General features: G+C 43.2%; 1 protein-coding gene across 1 annotated transcript in view; it reads right to left on the bottom strand.

The window, feature by feature from the left end:
- LOC144769189 (serine/threonine-protein phosphatase 2A catalytic subunit alpha isoform) overlaps positions 1 to 16258 on the bottom strand; it is a 204848-nt gene that overhangs the window by 82187 nt on the left and 106403 nt on the right. The window contains exon 4 of the mRNA XM_078653208.1: positions 3547 to 3636. Within this exon, the coding sequence (XP_078509334.1) occupies positions 3547 to 3636 (90 nt within the window). The remainder of the gene's footprint in view (positions 1 to 3546; positions 3637 to 16258) is intronic.

The following is a 16258-nucleotide window of genomic DNA, read 5'->3' as shown; positions in this document are numbered from 1 at the left end:
CAGTAACGTTCCTATCTGGAACTGGAAAAAGCATTTTCTGTTGATAGGCTTGGTTATAAATTCCCAAAAGTCTTCATACAAGGGTTCCGGCATGTGGTCCAAGAAGGTACTGATCAGAGATGATGGGTTAGAATGACACAGATTACCAATTCTAATCATAGCCCAGTAAGTTTCTTTAACCGCTTTTTTGGGAGGAAAATTATTATGCACCGGGTCTTCCCATAAATGCCTCATGCCTATATTCACCATGTAGCTTTCACCTGATCATCTGATCTTATGAGAGGTATCGGAATCTCTGATGTCTTTGAGAGCTAGGGCATAGTGGGCTAATTCCGGGGTAGACCAAAGTCTTCTCCAGTAGGCCAATGGTCTAAACCTAGCAACCTTTGCCAAGGAATAACACCCCTAATCAAAATATAATGGTATAAGAGGTGTACTTTGGGGGGAGGCCTACCACACCTCTCAAAAATCTTTCTTGGGCCTGGGCTAGTTAGGAGAGGTTATCAAATCCCCAAAGTTACGCTCCATACAGAATAGAAGCCATAACCTTGGTATTATATATCTTAAGTGCAGGACCAACCGGCTTAGACTGGGAGAGCCTGTGTTCTTTCAAAATCAATCCTGCAAGCTGGAAATCCTTAACACCATAATTTCTATCTGGGGTTTCCAGTCTAGTTTGCAGCCTATGTTTACTCCAAGGTAAGTAAATAAATCGGTTTGATCCAATGGCTCATTATTCAAAACAACCCTTGACTTAATTACTTTGTGTTTGTGCAACACCATAAATTTAGTTTTATCCACATTTACCAATAACCCCCGTTCCTTACACAACAACTCAAAACGGGTCAATGCTCTCTGCAACACAACTTGAGTTTTTGATAAAATTAGGGTGTTGTTCGCGAACATGAGTATTGGGACTTTTATGGAGAGGAGTACTCTGAAAAGTAATTGACCACGCCGTTTATAAACACTGAAAACAGGGTGGGGGCCAGTACACACCATTGACCTACCCCTTTAAGAATTGGATATTTGGGGGTAGTGTTCCCTTGAGCACCCCAACAAAACTGCGCGTAGTTGGATTCATGCAGTTTAACTACAAGCTGCAAGAGCTCGGAGGGTAATCCTTTGTCATTCAGTACGGCCCAGAGTTTGTTTCTCTGGAGCATGTTGAATGCTGCTTTGAGATCTACAAAAGGTGGCATAAATAGTTCCACTTGCTAATAATACAACATGCCACTAAATTGAGACAAAATAAAAAAACGTGATCAATTGAGCTTACAAGGTCCCTAAAACCTGCTCGGAAGGGGATATGTTATTCTCCGCTATCCAGATCTGAATTCTGTTCAGAACCAATCTAGCCATGATCTTTTGGGTGGAATCGATCAGGCTGATTGGCCTGTAATTAATGGGGCTGGAACATTCCCCCTTCTTGTAAATGGGTAAGATTTCGGCTCCTCGTCAGGAATGGGCGCTCCTCTGGCAATCGCACTTGCGAGAATCAGAATATACTTGAGCCAATTATCTTTATCAGATAAGAATAGGTCTACCGGATGCCATCAGGACCGGGGGCCCTTCCCTTTGGTGCTGAACTCACGGCAGTTTAAACTTCCCTTAAGGAAAATTTTACTGGTGAGTCTACACTTGGAACTAGGAAGGGGGTATATTCTCAGCAACTGCAAATTGATTATCAAAAAAAGATACCCATTGGTCCGGGGCAATGTTATTTGAGGGGGCACTGCCTTGGCCTCCTTTACCCTATTTGACAAGGTTCCAAAATAATTGCATGTTTTTCAATTTGCTAGCTTGCAAAAGTGCCTTCCACTGTTGTTCATCCAAATCCTTTTTTGCTAAAGCTTGTGTGGATTTATACTCTTTGCATGCTGTCCTTATCCTGCCTATGTCATTGGTTTTTATTGCCCGGGACAACTGCTTGTATGCTACCTTACAAGCCTTGTTATACCAGTGGTCATGCTTTAATGAAGATCTTTTAGGGGTTTTAAAGGGTTTAACAAAGAAACACCTGATGTTTTCAAACATGGGCTCGTGGATTTTAGTGATATTAAGGTTGATTTCACCCAGACTTAATTTTTTGAATAAGGTCAAGAGAGTTCATCACCTCTGCTTTCATGTTATCAAGGGAGTTTTCATTCTGAACAATCCTGGACCATTTGATCCGCCTCATGTCATTACTGATTATAGCATCAGGAGTCTCAATTACACCGACTGAGGGCAAGGATGTTGTGTAAACTAAGCCTTTGAGTTTTAGCAGCAATGGATTGTGGTCACTTTCATTCCTTACACATACCTCCATATCGACTAATGCTGACAAATTCCGTATATTACTAAAGGTGTAGTCTATACAACTGCTTCTCAGACCGTTGTTGTATGTATCAGATCCTAAATGGTCAGAGGGTGTACGGCCATTTGCTGCCCTTACTCCGTTTTCTAAGCTAAAAGCTTTCAACTGGAGCGCTGCCTCGGACTACTTTTTAATTGGTGGTATCTCCAGTTTGGGTGTACCCCACAGGGCATCTTCATCAGCACTAAGGTTGCTATCCTCGGAATCCAAAGGCTCAAATGTAGTATTAAAATCTCCTGCTATGATAATGTTGTTCCCTTCACCCATTCTGACTAAAAAAAACTGTTATGGTCAATGATGGCCTTAGATGACCTGTCACCCAACAAGCCCCTAGCATATACATTACCTATAAGTAGGTTGGAGGTTGATTAGAGCAGATGAGTATTGCCATGATGTCAATGTTATCTATCTCCATTTCCACTATCTTATAGGCAGAACTCTGCCTTCCCGATATTAGCAGCCCTCCTGAGAGTCTGCTTTTATGACCACCTACTGCTAATGTATGAAAATTTAAATAGCCAAAATGGTGAACTGGTGCTAAGTTAAGGGAATCACAAACAGTGACTTACCAGCACTGCCAAAAATTGCTTTTGGGTCATATGGAGGTTTGTGAACTATACCTACTTTTCCGGGCCAAGGAAAAATCAATAGCTCCACTTTTATTGGCAGCTCGACTAGTGATAGCACAGAAATGGAGGAATAATACCGTTGACAGGCCAATGGTGGGTGAAGGTATGAACAATACATGCAAAACAGCGCCTCGTAGCTACCTTGAGAGATACACTCTCACACCTCCATAAAGCAAGTTCGGCGAATACCACGACTTCCAGAATCAGTGTGATTGGCGAGAGTTGGAGGTACCAGAAACTAACACCATGCAGGACTCAAAAGGTCTATTTTTAGGTGGGTCAACCCTAAACTTTTAGCATTAACCAACACTTATATTTTCCATGTGTTTTCTCAATTTCCAGATGTCAACATTTGGCGTTGCACAATAGTCCTGTTCATAATATTTGAAAAATAAACATTTGCCAAATGTAGTAGACTTGATTGCAGTACAACTTTATGAAACAAACTGCATTTGGCAATTAAGGAATGTATATCATGCAATAATTGCTCCATTTTTCACCAATGTGCCTAAAAGACTGCAACAAAAGCCAAATGCTTCTCAATAAAGTAAGCAGTACCTCATGTGGAACTTCTTGAAGGCGATCAAGTGCTCGAATATGATCCAGTGTGTCTATAGATGGCGACAATCCTCCATGCAAACAGAAAATCTGAACGAAAAACAATTTATATGTTACAGGCCACAAGAAATAACATCAATAGTAATGGCATTAATACCAACAAAAAAAAAGAGCTTAATATAAAGGTGGCTTAAAAAAAATATCAGTACATCTGTAAACTAGCTGTACCTAGATTCAATCAATCCTAGCTCCTCAAGACTGCTATCAATTAAGGCACTTACCAAACACTGGCAGATTTAGATATTTATTCCCAAATCAAATAACCAAACAGCTCAGATTTTTTTATACCAGAGGTTAAAGAAAAATCTTTATCTATTATTATCAACTACTTGTGCATATTTTTGACGGCTGAATTTCAATATAATTGTAAATGGGAATACAGTTTGGTAATTTAAATATAATACACAAAGGACTACGGTCAATTGCATCCAAAAAATATTCATCTTCCTTCCATAGATCAGAGCACCATAAGCAAGAAAAATTAATTGCAATTTTAGCATTGATAAGTTGGGGAATTAACTGCACAGAGGTTCTTTGCAAGGTGGATATAGTTCACTCCATGCCAGAAAATCTGAAGTCTATATTAAAATAATGGTAGGGGTATTGAGATACCAGAAAAAAAAATAGTAATGCTCCTGCAACAACAGGTTTAAAGATTGAAACTTGTCGACATTCACATGTCCATTGTTGTGAAATTTAGTGGCTGGAAGAAGATCTTGTAAATATGTACGTCAGTATTACACTGCATTTTGTTGTACGTAACGTAATACTACAAGACTACTACCTACTTACTATAAAATGAAATTCACAAACATAGGTGGAGATCGGAACCTCCACCACTCATATTTTCTATGGAGAGATCACCATACATAGAAGTTACTATGCAATAGCAAATGTGGGAGGTGCCAGGTGAGTGGAGAGAAAGAAAATGCTACTTACCAGTATGCATCTGTTCTTGGCATGTAGAGCTGCAGATCACTACACTTTTGCATTAGATCGCCACCTGGTGTTGGGCTCGGATGATTGCATGTTGTTGTCGTCTTGGAAGAAGTCTTTTGTAGTCACGAGATAGGGGACTCCTCCCTTGGACGATAGTGTGCATTGGCATCAACTCCATCCTTAGATTGTTTTTCGCCATGATGGGAAATTATGGAGTTAGCAGAAGTAAAGAAAAAGGATGTCTATGCGGGTGCATCTAAGTAAGATAAAACTGGAACAGATACAAGTCCCGGGGAGGCGGGAGGGCATGTAGCGATCTGCAGCTCAACATGCCAAGAACAGATGCATACTGGTAAGTACCATTTTCCGTTCGAGGCATATGAGCTGCAGATACTACATTTTTGCAGATTGTGCAGCAGTGTCTCCCCTAGCGGTGGTCACCTGTATCTGTTGCAGTAGTTTGAAAGAGTTTTAAGGACAGCTTGGCCTACTGCAGCTTGCTGCTTGGCTTGCACATCAGCACAGTAGTGTTTAGTGAAGGTGTGTGTTGTAGACCATGTTGCTGCCTTGCATATGTCTTCTAGGGGGATGTTCCCTAAGAAAGCCATAGAGGCTCCTAGCTTGCGTGTGGAATGCGCTCTAGGAGGAACTGTTAATGTACGTTTTGCTTTTTGATAGCATATTTGTATACATTTTACAATCCACCTTGCAATTCCACCCTTAGAGACGGGGTTGCCTTTATGTGATGGAGAGAAAGATACAAACAGTTGTCTTTCGAAAAGATTTAGTCCAGTCTATATAGTAGAGAAGAGCTCTTAACATCTAGTGTGTGAAGAGCTCTTTCTGCTACAGAGTCAGGGTTTTGGAAAAACACAGGTAACTCTACAGATTGGTTTAAATGAAAAGGACTAATGACTTTTGGAAGGAATTTAGGATTAGTTCTTAGAACCACCTTGTTACGATGTAGTAGTAAAAATGGTTCTTGTATTGTGAAAGCTTGCATCTCACTTACTCTTCTAAGAGAGGTAATAGCAACAAGGAAAGCTGTTTTCCATGTGAGGAACTGCAGTTCACATTTGTGTTAAGGTTCAAAAGGGGGACCCATGAGTCTTGTAAGAACAACGTTTCGGTTCCATACTGGAGAAGGTAGTAACCTGGGTCGAATGATTCTTTTTAATCCTTCCATAAATGCTTTAATAGCAGGTACTCTAAAAAGAGACAGATGTTGTCTGTTTTGTAAATATGCTGCAATTGCTGCAAGGTGCAGGTGTTGGGATGAATATGCCAAGTTATATCTTTGTAAATGTAAAAGGTAGCAAATTATATTTTGGATAGAAGCATCCAGGGCATACATTTGGTTATTGTTGCAATAAATGGCAAATCTCTTCCATTTATCAGCATAACAAGCTCTGGTAGTAGGTCTCCTGGCTTCTTTAATGATGTCCATACAGTCTGGTGGTAGGTTAAGATAACCAAACTAAGACTTCAGGAGCCAGATTGCCAGATTCAGTTGATTTGGGTCTGGATGTCTGAGGTCTCCATGGTTCTGCGTTAGCAGGGAAGGTGTCAGTTGTAATTTTTGGTGTGGAACTAGAGAGAGTTCTAGCAGTGTGGTGAACCACGGTTGGCGTGCCCATGTGGGAGCTACCTAGATCAATTTTAGGGACTGTTGTCTGAGCTTGCGTACTACCAATGGTATTAGTGGTAGTGGTGGAAAAGCGTACGCAAATCTGCCTGACCAATTCATCCATATCGCATTTCCCTTGGACAGCGGGTGTGGAAACCTGGCGGCCAAGGTTGGGTATTTTGCGTTTTCGTGTGTGGCGAACAGATCTAGGTCTGGATGACCCCACTTGTGAAAAAATGGTTAAAAAACTTGCGGATGTAGTTCCCATTCGTGAATTTGTTGTGTCTGCCGACTCAACAGATCTGCTATCTGATTGTGAACTCCTGGAAGGTGCTCTGCTAGCAGATATATTTTTTGTGGAATGGCCAAACTCCAAATGTTCTGTGCAAGCTGGGACTGTTGTAGAGAGTGTGTCCCCCCCTGTTTTTGTATATAATATATAGCTGTCATGTTGTCCGTCCGGATTAATATAGCTTTGTTTTGTACTTGGAATGTTTTGGAGTGCTAAGAATATTGCTAGCAGCTCTAGATGGTTGATATGGAACAATTTCTGTAGAATGTTCCATTGTCCTAGAGTTGTATGATGTAGGAGATGGGCTCCCCATCCTGTCAGAGATGAGTCTGCTGTGAGCACTATTTGTGGAACAGGTTCGAGGAACGGCCGTCCGTCCCTTTGTTAAGTTTTTTGTGTTCCACCACTGCAGAGAGCGATGTGTGCGGCTGTCTACCAACACCAGATCTGTTTGTTGCCCTTGAGCCTGGTTCCACTGTTGTGCTAGACATTCCTGTAACGGACGCATCTGCAGTCTTGCATATGGTACTATGAAGATGCAAGATGCCATCATGCCTATTAGTCTCATGAACACTCTGGCTTGGAGAGTGTGTTAATGTTGGAAGCTTGTGACTAAGGCCTGAATGCGCTGTATCCTTGCTGGACTGGGATATGCTAGAGCTGCGGACATGTTTATTGTAGCCCCTAGATACTGATGTGTATGAGAGGATTGCAGGTGTGATTTGGTGTATTTTATTGTAAACCCTAAGTTGTGCAATGTTTGAATTGTCTGATGTGTGTGTTGAACACACTGATTGAATGACTTGGCTTTTATGAGCCAATAGTCTAGATAAGGGAAGACATGTATTTGTTGTCTCCTGAGATGTGCTACTACTACTGCTAGGCACTTTGTGAATACGCTTGGTGCTGTTGTAACTCCTGAATGGAAGGACTTTGAATTGATAATGTCGTCCTTCTAGTACAAACCTTAGATACTTCCTGAATCGGAATGTGAAAGTAGGCGTCCTTTAAAGCTAATGTTGTAAGGAAATCGCCTTGTTGCAGCAGTGGAAGCACTTGTAAAGTGATCCTATGAAAAATATCTGATTGTAAGTAATGATTGAGGGGCCTGAGGTCGCAAATTGGTCCTAGGGTCCCTTCCTTCTTGGGTATTAGAAAATAAAGTGAGTAAACCCCTGTTCCTTGGTGCTGTAAAGGAACTATTTCTATTGCACCCTTTTGAAGAAGTGACCGGACCTCTTGTTTGAGCAGAGTAAGATGTTCTGCAGACATTGGACGCTGTTTGGGCTGTAGCCATACTGAATAATTTGACTTACCCACTTGTCTGTTGTAATGGAATTTCCCCCCCCCCCCCCAAGAGTGGAATGCTGTTGGGGAGGCAGAGGGAAGTCACTGTTTTGTGGTGGAAGAGGTTCGATTATTGCGGTTACCCCGACCTCCTCCTTTGTTATTGTTTCCTCTATATCCTCCTCTACAATAACCTTTGTTAGAGGATATTTGTGTTAGATTTTAAGGATGTTGTGTTGTCTGCTCCAGTTTGTTTTTCAGCCTCCTCTGTAGGAGGTGCGACGAAAGGAAGTTCTAGCTTGTATGGACTGTAAAGCTCCCATTGATTTGGCGGTCTCTGTATCCTTCATCTTTTCAAGTGCTGTGTCTACCTCTGGTCCAAACAATTGATTTTGATTAAATGGTTGATTTAAAATGGTAGTTTGCACTTCCTGTTTAAATCCTGAAATGCGTAGCCATGCAGGTCTTCTAAGTAGGACACTAGTGTTCACAGCTCTAGACGCAGTGTCTGCCACATCAAGTGCACACTTGATTGAGACATTGGAAATGAGCTTGCCTTCTTGTATAAGGTCGGTTGCCTGCGTTTTATATTGGTCAGGTAGATGTTCTTATAGTTTCTCTAACTGATCATAACGAACCCTGTCATATCTTGAAAGGAAGGCTTGTGTGTTAGCTATACGCCATATGTTAGTAGCTTGTGCAGCTATTCTTTTTCCTGAGGCATCTAGGACTTTAGATTCTTTGTCAGGTGGGGGTGCTTCACCTGACGTTTGTGAGTTTGCCCTTTTCCTAGCATTTGGTACAACTAGTGAATCTAATGGTAGTTGTCCTTTAATGTAGGCTGGATCGTCAGTTGCAGGCCTATATTTTTTCTCAATTCTAGGGTTTAGGATCCTAGTACGTACAGGGTCTTTAAATACCTCTGGAGCATGTTTGATGACCCCTTTAATCATAGGAAGAATTTGCACAGACCTTTGCGACTGTTCAAATGTGTCTAATAGAAAATCCTCCTCTGCCTCATCAGAGTGCATAGCGACCCCATGGTAAATGGCAGTTCTTTTCAATAGGTGTCTAAAACCAATGTTATCTTCTGGGGGAGAACATTTTGATGGGTATGACTGTGGGTCAGGAATATCAGGTACATCCCTTGGGTTTGGGTACTCCCAGTCTAGATCATCTAAAGGGTATGGGAAAGGCTCATCTGAGTCTATCCCTCTCCCTAGGCTATACTCATCATCGTTTTGAGGTGAGTATGAAGACAGAGTAGGAGAATGTGGAGGAGAAATCTGTGGTGAAATGTTAAGAGGAACAGAGGATGAAGGAGAAGGAAGTATAGGAGAAGAAGGTTGCATAGGGGATGTGGCAGAGTCCTTCTTGGCAGGTACTACAGGTGCCTTCTTGTATGGTACAGTGGATACAGCACCTGTTTTTGGGTCAATGTAGTTCTTCTTTTGCAGAGGATCTGGTTGGAAAAGTTCTTCTCCTTGTAGAACCTTTGTCGTGCCAATTTTGTTGGCTCCAGACGAGGTTGCTGCTTGTCTTTAGCCTTAGGTGGTGTTACATTGTCCTTTGGCATAGTTTCGGCACCGAAAGTGTTGTTTTCGGTGTTGTAGGCTGTTTCGAGGGCTTGGGCACATCGGAATCAGGCCTTGTCGTTTTTGGTACCGAAGACCATGTCTTCGGAGTGGAAGCTGGTCTCGTTGGCTTTGAGGCGTCGGACGCTGTCTTCGCACCTTTGTCTTTTGAAGTCAACGGTCTTGGAGTCGAGACTTCTTTCGGTTCCGAGGCAGCTGGTGGGATCGGCACATGCGGCTTGCTCGGTAAAGAGCTACCGGAAGGCTTAACTGCTTTCTTCGGAGCCGGGCTCGAAGGCGGGGCTTTTGAAGTGGTTTTTCGGTCGCGACTGGGCCCCGGAGGCGGAGTGTTGACCTTTGCCTTCGATCTGGGTGCTGTGTGTGGTGCTGGGGCAGTAGAACTCACGCGCTGACCCGATGGTATGGAGTCATCTGAGTCCTATGCCTCAGATACGATTTGGAGATCGGAATCTTATTTGGGAACGAGTGAAACCTCCTCGTTGAAGATGTCTACCGGTTCCGGAGCTGATCTCTGCATGTCGACGAGCCCTCCGATCTCGGATGGTTTTCTTGGATCAAAAGGACGCGCAAGCTGTGCAGCTGGATACGTCGTGTTCTGGCGATAAGCACAAGTTGCAGACCTCGTGGTGGTCACCGTGTGGAAACTTTGCGCCACACTCTGGGTATTTCTTAAATGGCGTCCTTTCCATGAGGTGTAGGCCTCACAGCGTGGATAGGCCCAACGGCCCGCGTCGATGACCGGAATCGAGCTGATTGAGTCGTAACGATGTCAGTCGATATCGAAGTTAGTTGAGTAAAGTTTTATGATTTTTTGCGCTTCAAAGTACTTGAAAAGTAGATTTCAAGGCGGAGCGGAAAAAGTTCATTCGAACCCAGTGGCGGAAAAAAACAATCTAAGGAAGGAGTCGATGCCGATGCGCACTATCATCCAAGGGAGGAGTCACCTATCTCGTGACTACAAAAGACTTCTTCCAAGACGACAACATGCATTCATCCGAGCCCAACACCAGGTGGCGATCCAATGCAAAAGTGTAGTATCTGCAGCTCATATGCCTCGAACATGGGGTATCTACTACAAAATGGAAGGAGGGGTTATTACAAACATCCACCCACAAAAGAGTAAGCCTATATCCATTCACAAACTAGATTTCTTAAGTTACTACAAATATAAAGGTGACAAAACCGTTATAAATGTTCTTCAGCCCAGCCTTGGAGTGCATAAGGCACCTCAAACGGCCACTCACTGAATCAGCAATATCCTGCTATTTAACATAACGGAGGAAGAGACTTAAAAGAACACCACACAGGAAATACTATAAAAATAAAATCTGGCAACAGAATCTGTAGTGTCCATGCCAGAATGCATCACCTGTTTTGCCATAGCTTGTCCACGCCCTATTAACTCAGAAACTGGATTTGCAGATCAGTTAGTTGAGGCAGATCAGTCTGTGCCATCTCCCAGAGAGTAGGTACATAACAAGGAGATGTTGCCAATAGAGGGCCACGCTACTCACTGAGAGGCTCTTTTTTTGTTTGTTTTGCCCACTGCTCTTACACGGGCTCTGCATACTACTTCCCTACAGGGTAGTAGGGAAGGTGCCTGGTGAAAGATTTGCAAGGGAAGATGCCTGAGCCACGAGGCTTTCCTGTGATGGATTGGAGAAAAGGAAAGCAGAGTCTCCAGGGACCAATATGCAGCATCTTCAATCGCTACGTGGACTGCGGGGTAAGAAGTGGTTTTCTCCCAAATGGTCAGGATAGCTCTGTGAGGGCCCCACTGAAGGGGAGCCGGGGTTCCGTCTTATTTGAAGTAGCATGCAGAGCCCTAGTAAGAATGTTGGCTTTGGATTCAGCCATAGAAAAATGAAGGTATAACATCTTTACAACCTTCTTTGTTACTGAATGATAATTAGTGACCTCATATTGAGGCTACCCTGTTGGGGAACCACATTTTTATTCTGGCAAGGTATTGAATCCACTTTTGTCTTTCAACAATGCAAAGTCTGAGTCAAAAGACACAGAATGTCAGTTCCATCAACTTTGTTCTGGCTGGGATCATCGTGGAGATGAGAGTCCCTGAAAAAGCATTTCCCTCTTTGAGACGCAGAGCCTTCCTGTGCGATGTGTTGTGGGAATTGAGATGGGGTAATATTTCTGGTTGAGGAGGTTGCGTCGCCGGTAGCATGGATTGTGGCGCAGATGGAGTTGTTTGCAGTGCTGGTGGAGTCCCCTGCGGCGTAGGTAAGGCAATGGGGTCCTGCACCGATGTAAAAGATATGATGGAATTGGGAGTGGAGGTGGTATCTGCTACAGCACGGAGCCTGCAGGTGGCACTGGAGCAGTGTTTAGGGTCATAGCCCAGGTCACATGTGGCAAAGGGAGGAATGTAGCAAAGGGAGCAGGATGATACAGTCACAAACGCTCCAAACATGAATACCATTGGACACATGGGAGTCAGGTGATGCTCCAGAGGGGACCATGTTTCTTTACATTGCATTTAGATGGATTTCTGGGTCAGTACTAGGAGTAAGGAATTACGGGTAAAGCAGACCAGACAGGGGCCTCGGGTCCATGACAGGTAGTGGTGCACCTGGGAAAGAGGCAGGGTTAGAGGGGAGAAACAGGTGTTAGGTCATCCCTCAATTAGTCTCCGCTCCAAAGCAGATGCTTGAGGGTAGGGATTGGAGTTGTCACTTCTTGGGTTTCTTCTTTTTAGAAAACAGCAGCAACTCCTGCTCCTTAATGCCGCAAAGCTTCACATCACAATTTGACCCAAAGCACAAAAAGCCAAATTTTGGGTGGGTCTGTAATGGACATCTGTCCATCACATATCCCCACAATTTAACCCCTGGATGTTTTTGTTTTTTTGAGGGTGGGGGGTGAGGGCGGGGGGGGGGGGGAAGGGGGTTACAAGAGCCTGCATTCAGGAAAACTGCACTTTGAAAAAAGAAAAGCTGAAAAAGTTGGCAATCGAGAGGAAATTTGAGCTTTGGATTCAAGTTGATTACAAGTAAAAAAGTTAATCAATGCACTGACAAGTTTTTTTTTTTGCGCCAATGTCTTCACAAGGAAGCCGCTTCCAGCTCAGAGTGGAACCAGCAACCCTTACCATCATCGAGATCTATCGAAAAGTTTCTAGACTCAGTCAGACACCTGGGATATTCAAAAGATGAGATCTACAGGTAGAAGTAGTAATCAGAAGAAGTCTTATTTATAAGATTTTGAGCGGTAATATATCTAGTTATAAAGCAGCACTGGGTCTACATGAACAAGTGCCCCCATTACGTTCAGTAGTCTATTAGTCTAGGATTTGCTTAATGGCTTGGTGTCTGTCTTAATCATTGACAAGGGCCGGTATGATATGACTGCATGAGGGCTTCTTTCTGGTATCACAATCATAGTAATGACTGCCCCCTTTCTGTGGATAGCAGTCACCCTGTTGAAATCCCCTCCACAAATAGGTCTGGCAGGAGACAGGCAGCACATAGGATCTTGACCGCTGGCATTCTCTATTAGGCTCTATCACTTAGTCTTTTATAGAACTCACAATTTCTCATGTTGAACCTCAGCAAGACTCGAGAGGATCACTGTACTAATCACCACCAGTGTTTGAATGCATACAGATCAGCATCAGTCGCTGTGGCAGAGCGTTACCGATTCCACCTGAAGTCAGTCATTATTGCCCACATCTAATACAGCCCTAGTTTCAACGATTTGGGGTTTTCTCTCTCGAACACCAATACCAGTAGCCTCCAGGATTAAGCCCCCTTTCTGTAAAATTGCGGAGTATAACGAACTGGTGAATTTGTCCAAGCTGTCCCATGTGCCTTTTAGTATCAATTAATTTTAGCCTTCTCGCTGGGTCTGCAGATTACCTGATCCAATATACTTCTCTTCTGTGTTTAAAGTATTGTCTTCCAATTGACTTCTGATACGGTATATTCTAATCATGACCTCGCTCATAAGCATTACTTTCATGGCTTCCCATTCGGTTGATCTGCTGTCTGTTTTTGCCCAGTTACATTGCTTGTAAACGGTAATAGCAACCGTTATATCTTTTAAGAAGGCTGCAAAAAAAAAAAAAAAAAAAAAAAGCTTACCAAGATATTGAGCAGCATGTTACTGGAATACCAGGATGGATCTAAACTACAGTAATTCTGGTGTAGCTTAAAAAATATATAAATTTCAACCAGTTGGATGTAGAATCCCTAATCTGCTGAGAACCTCAAGCAATGCACCCACTATCCCTTGCTCGATGAGCAGGTTGGGGATACCGTTTCATGTATTGTATTGTAATTGCATTTATATAGCGCTTACTACCTCAGACGAGGCGTCAAAGCGCTTTTTCGGCGAGTAGCGCACTACTCCGGGACCCCTGGAGGATTAGTGTTGAATTAGTATAATGAAATATGCGAGTACATTTCAAGTGGTGGATAGGTTAGTCAGTTATTTGGATATGGAATGATAGTAGAAGGATAGAGGAGGACAAAGGTTTGTATTTATACAACGCTTGTTGACGCACGCTATTACTGGTTACTTGGAGTGAGAAGGATAGCGGAGGGATAAAAGGGGAAGAAAGATTTGCATTCATATAGCACTTGTTACCACTGATGGGTGTTCAAGCGCTTTTCTGGCGAGTAGCACGCCACTCCAGAACCCATAATGGATTACTGTTGAAAATTAGTAGAGTAAAAAAAAAAAAAAAAAAATAATAATAATAATAATAATAATAATAATAATAATAATAATAAGAAGTAATTTGAGTAGTGGCTATGTTATTCAGTTATTTGGGTAGGACATTAGTATAGTTTAATATGGAATTTGAGAAGTGAACATGTTAGTCTTAATTTCGATTCAAAAGGATAGTGGAGGGATAAAAGAGTGAAAGATTATTTTTTTTTTTTTTTTTTTTAGGTCTTAGCAATAGGAGGAGGCTTTTGGATGAGTAAAAAGAAGTTTGAGGAGAGGACCCACTGGATTGGGAATTGCTAAATGAGAAAAAGGGCAGCATTTCTGGCCCTAGTCCCGACCAGTCCCTAACAGGCTCAAACAGGGAACTGCCCTTGTCCTCTCTGCCCTTAACAGGCTCAAACAGGGAACTGCCCTTGTCCTCTCTGCCCTTAACAGGCTCAAACAGGGAAATGCTCTTCGCCCTTCGCCTCGACGCCCGGGCCTCGACGCCCTAACCCAGGCCTTTTATAGCCCTAGTAATCAGGTGACCCCTTCAGCCAATGGGAGTCCCTAACCCTAACACTATCCAATCACAACACTAGCCCTAAAATCTATAACCAATAGGAGACCAGGACCTCACAGCCAATCTTAGCCCTAGTCCAAGCACCCAATCAGTTCAAAAACCCTGATCTCTACGTCCAATAAAGGCCCTAGCCCTACCAGTAGTCCCAAAACAAGTCCATGAAACCAATGTCACAGGTAGCCCTCGTCCCTACTTCCAATAGAAAGCCTAACCCTACTCTGAATCCCATACCTAGTCCAGCAACCAATCACACCAGAAGCCCCAATCGCTACTTCCAATTAAAGGTCTAAACCTAGCCCTAGTCCCACCCTACTCCCAGCAACCAATAACATAAGAAGTCCTAGTCCCTACTTCTAATAAAATTTCTATCCCTAGCCCTAGTCCCAACCCTACAATGGTTTAATCACAGACCCAGAAACCAATCAGAACCCTCAAATACCCAACCAATGAGGACATTAACCCTAATCCAATAGACACACCAGATACAACCACCAATCAGTGTAGGCATGTACCAACCACTAGCAGACCATATAAAGTCCCAGAGACCACAGACAAGGTTTGCTGGCCAGGGAGTTGGAAACTGCTTCTCCTGTTCAGATCCTCCTAGGAGACAGTCAGGTTCAATCCACACTTTGGACTTCAGCAGGTAAGGGCCTCACTAACTTGAAATCTAACATTACTGTTGGAATACAACTTTACTCCCCCTGTTGGCCAAAAAACGAAGTGCACAGGCCCTAGTAAAACACAGTTTAAACAGCTCACAGAAGCACCCTCTGACGTAGAATATCCCTGTTGCTGGGGGGGGGGCTGGTTTCACTGGCTTGTGAACACAAAATGGTGGCTGGGAGTGCACTGTTTTAACATACAGGCAGGCTAAAACTACAATTTTTAACTGCAACAACCGCAGGCAAAGACAGTTAACACAGAAAGTGAAAATCGTTTTGTAAACAACTTTTTGTCTTGGGAAGAGACAGCACTAGTCTTTCTCCTTACCACTTCCTAGACTCTGGCTTGTTAACACAAAATGGTGTCTGGGAGTGCACTGTTTTAACATACAGGTCTTAGCATAGAGCAAGAGAGAAATTTGGATGGAAAACAGAAGTGTCACCAAGGAATGAGAGGGATAAACTACAGAGGTTGGAATTCTGCAGCAAGGTTGACTAAATTAGGCTGCACGGAAATGCAAATTGTGCAGCATTATGCAGAACATTTTATGATAATGAAATACCATTGGCATTTTTTTACATGCAAATATTGCCTGGGGAGACGTTTCATCTCACAAGTACCAGTTTATCAAATTAAGCAAATGAAAGTTTACCAATTAATTTTTGTAAAGGGTCCTCCGCTGCACTGCTACCCATGTTGCTACATTTTTAGTAATTTAATTTAATTTAATTGCGGGTTTATATAGCGCTAGGAATCGACTCCCGGAGGAGTATCTCCACGCTTCGACCGCTGGGGAACCCGTCCTGGCTCACCCTGAGAGATGGTCCCTGATGGGTATCTCTAAGGTGCGACCAAGCATCCCCGGCGGTCTGGGGGGGCCGTTGTGAAGATGAGGCAAGCTGATGCCCAGAGTTGCCGAGTGTGGTTTCTGACTAGAGTAGGCACCGAGGCGAGAATTATCGAGTCCGCTGACCCTGGCCCACGACCCTGCC

This window comes from Lissotriton helveticus, chromosome 7, assembly GCF_964261635.1.
Source record: "Lissotriton helveticus chromosome 7, aLisHel1.1, whole genome shotgun sequence".
In the NCBI taxonomy this organism is placed as follows: domain Eukaryota; kingdom Metazoa; phylum Chordata; class Amphibia; order Caudata; family Salamandridae; genus Lissotriton; species Lissotriton helveticus.
This window is presented reverse-complemented; position numbering and strand designations above follow the sequence as displayed.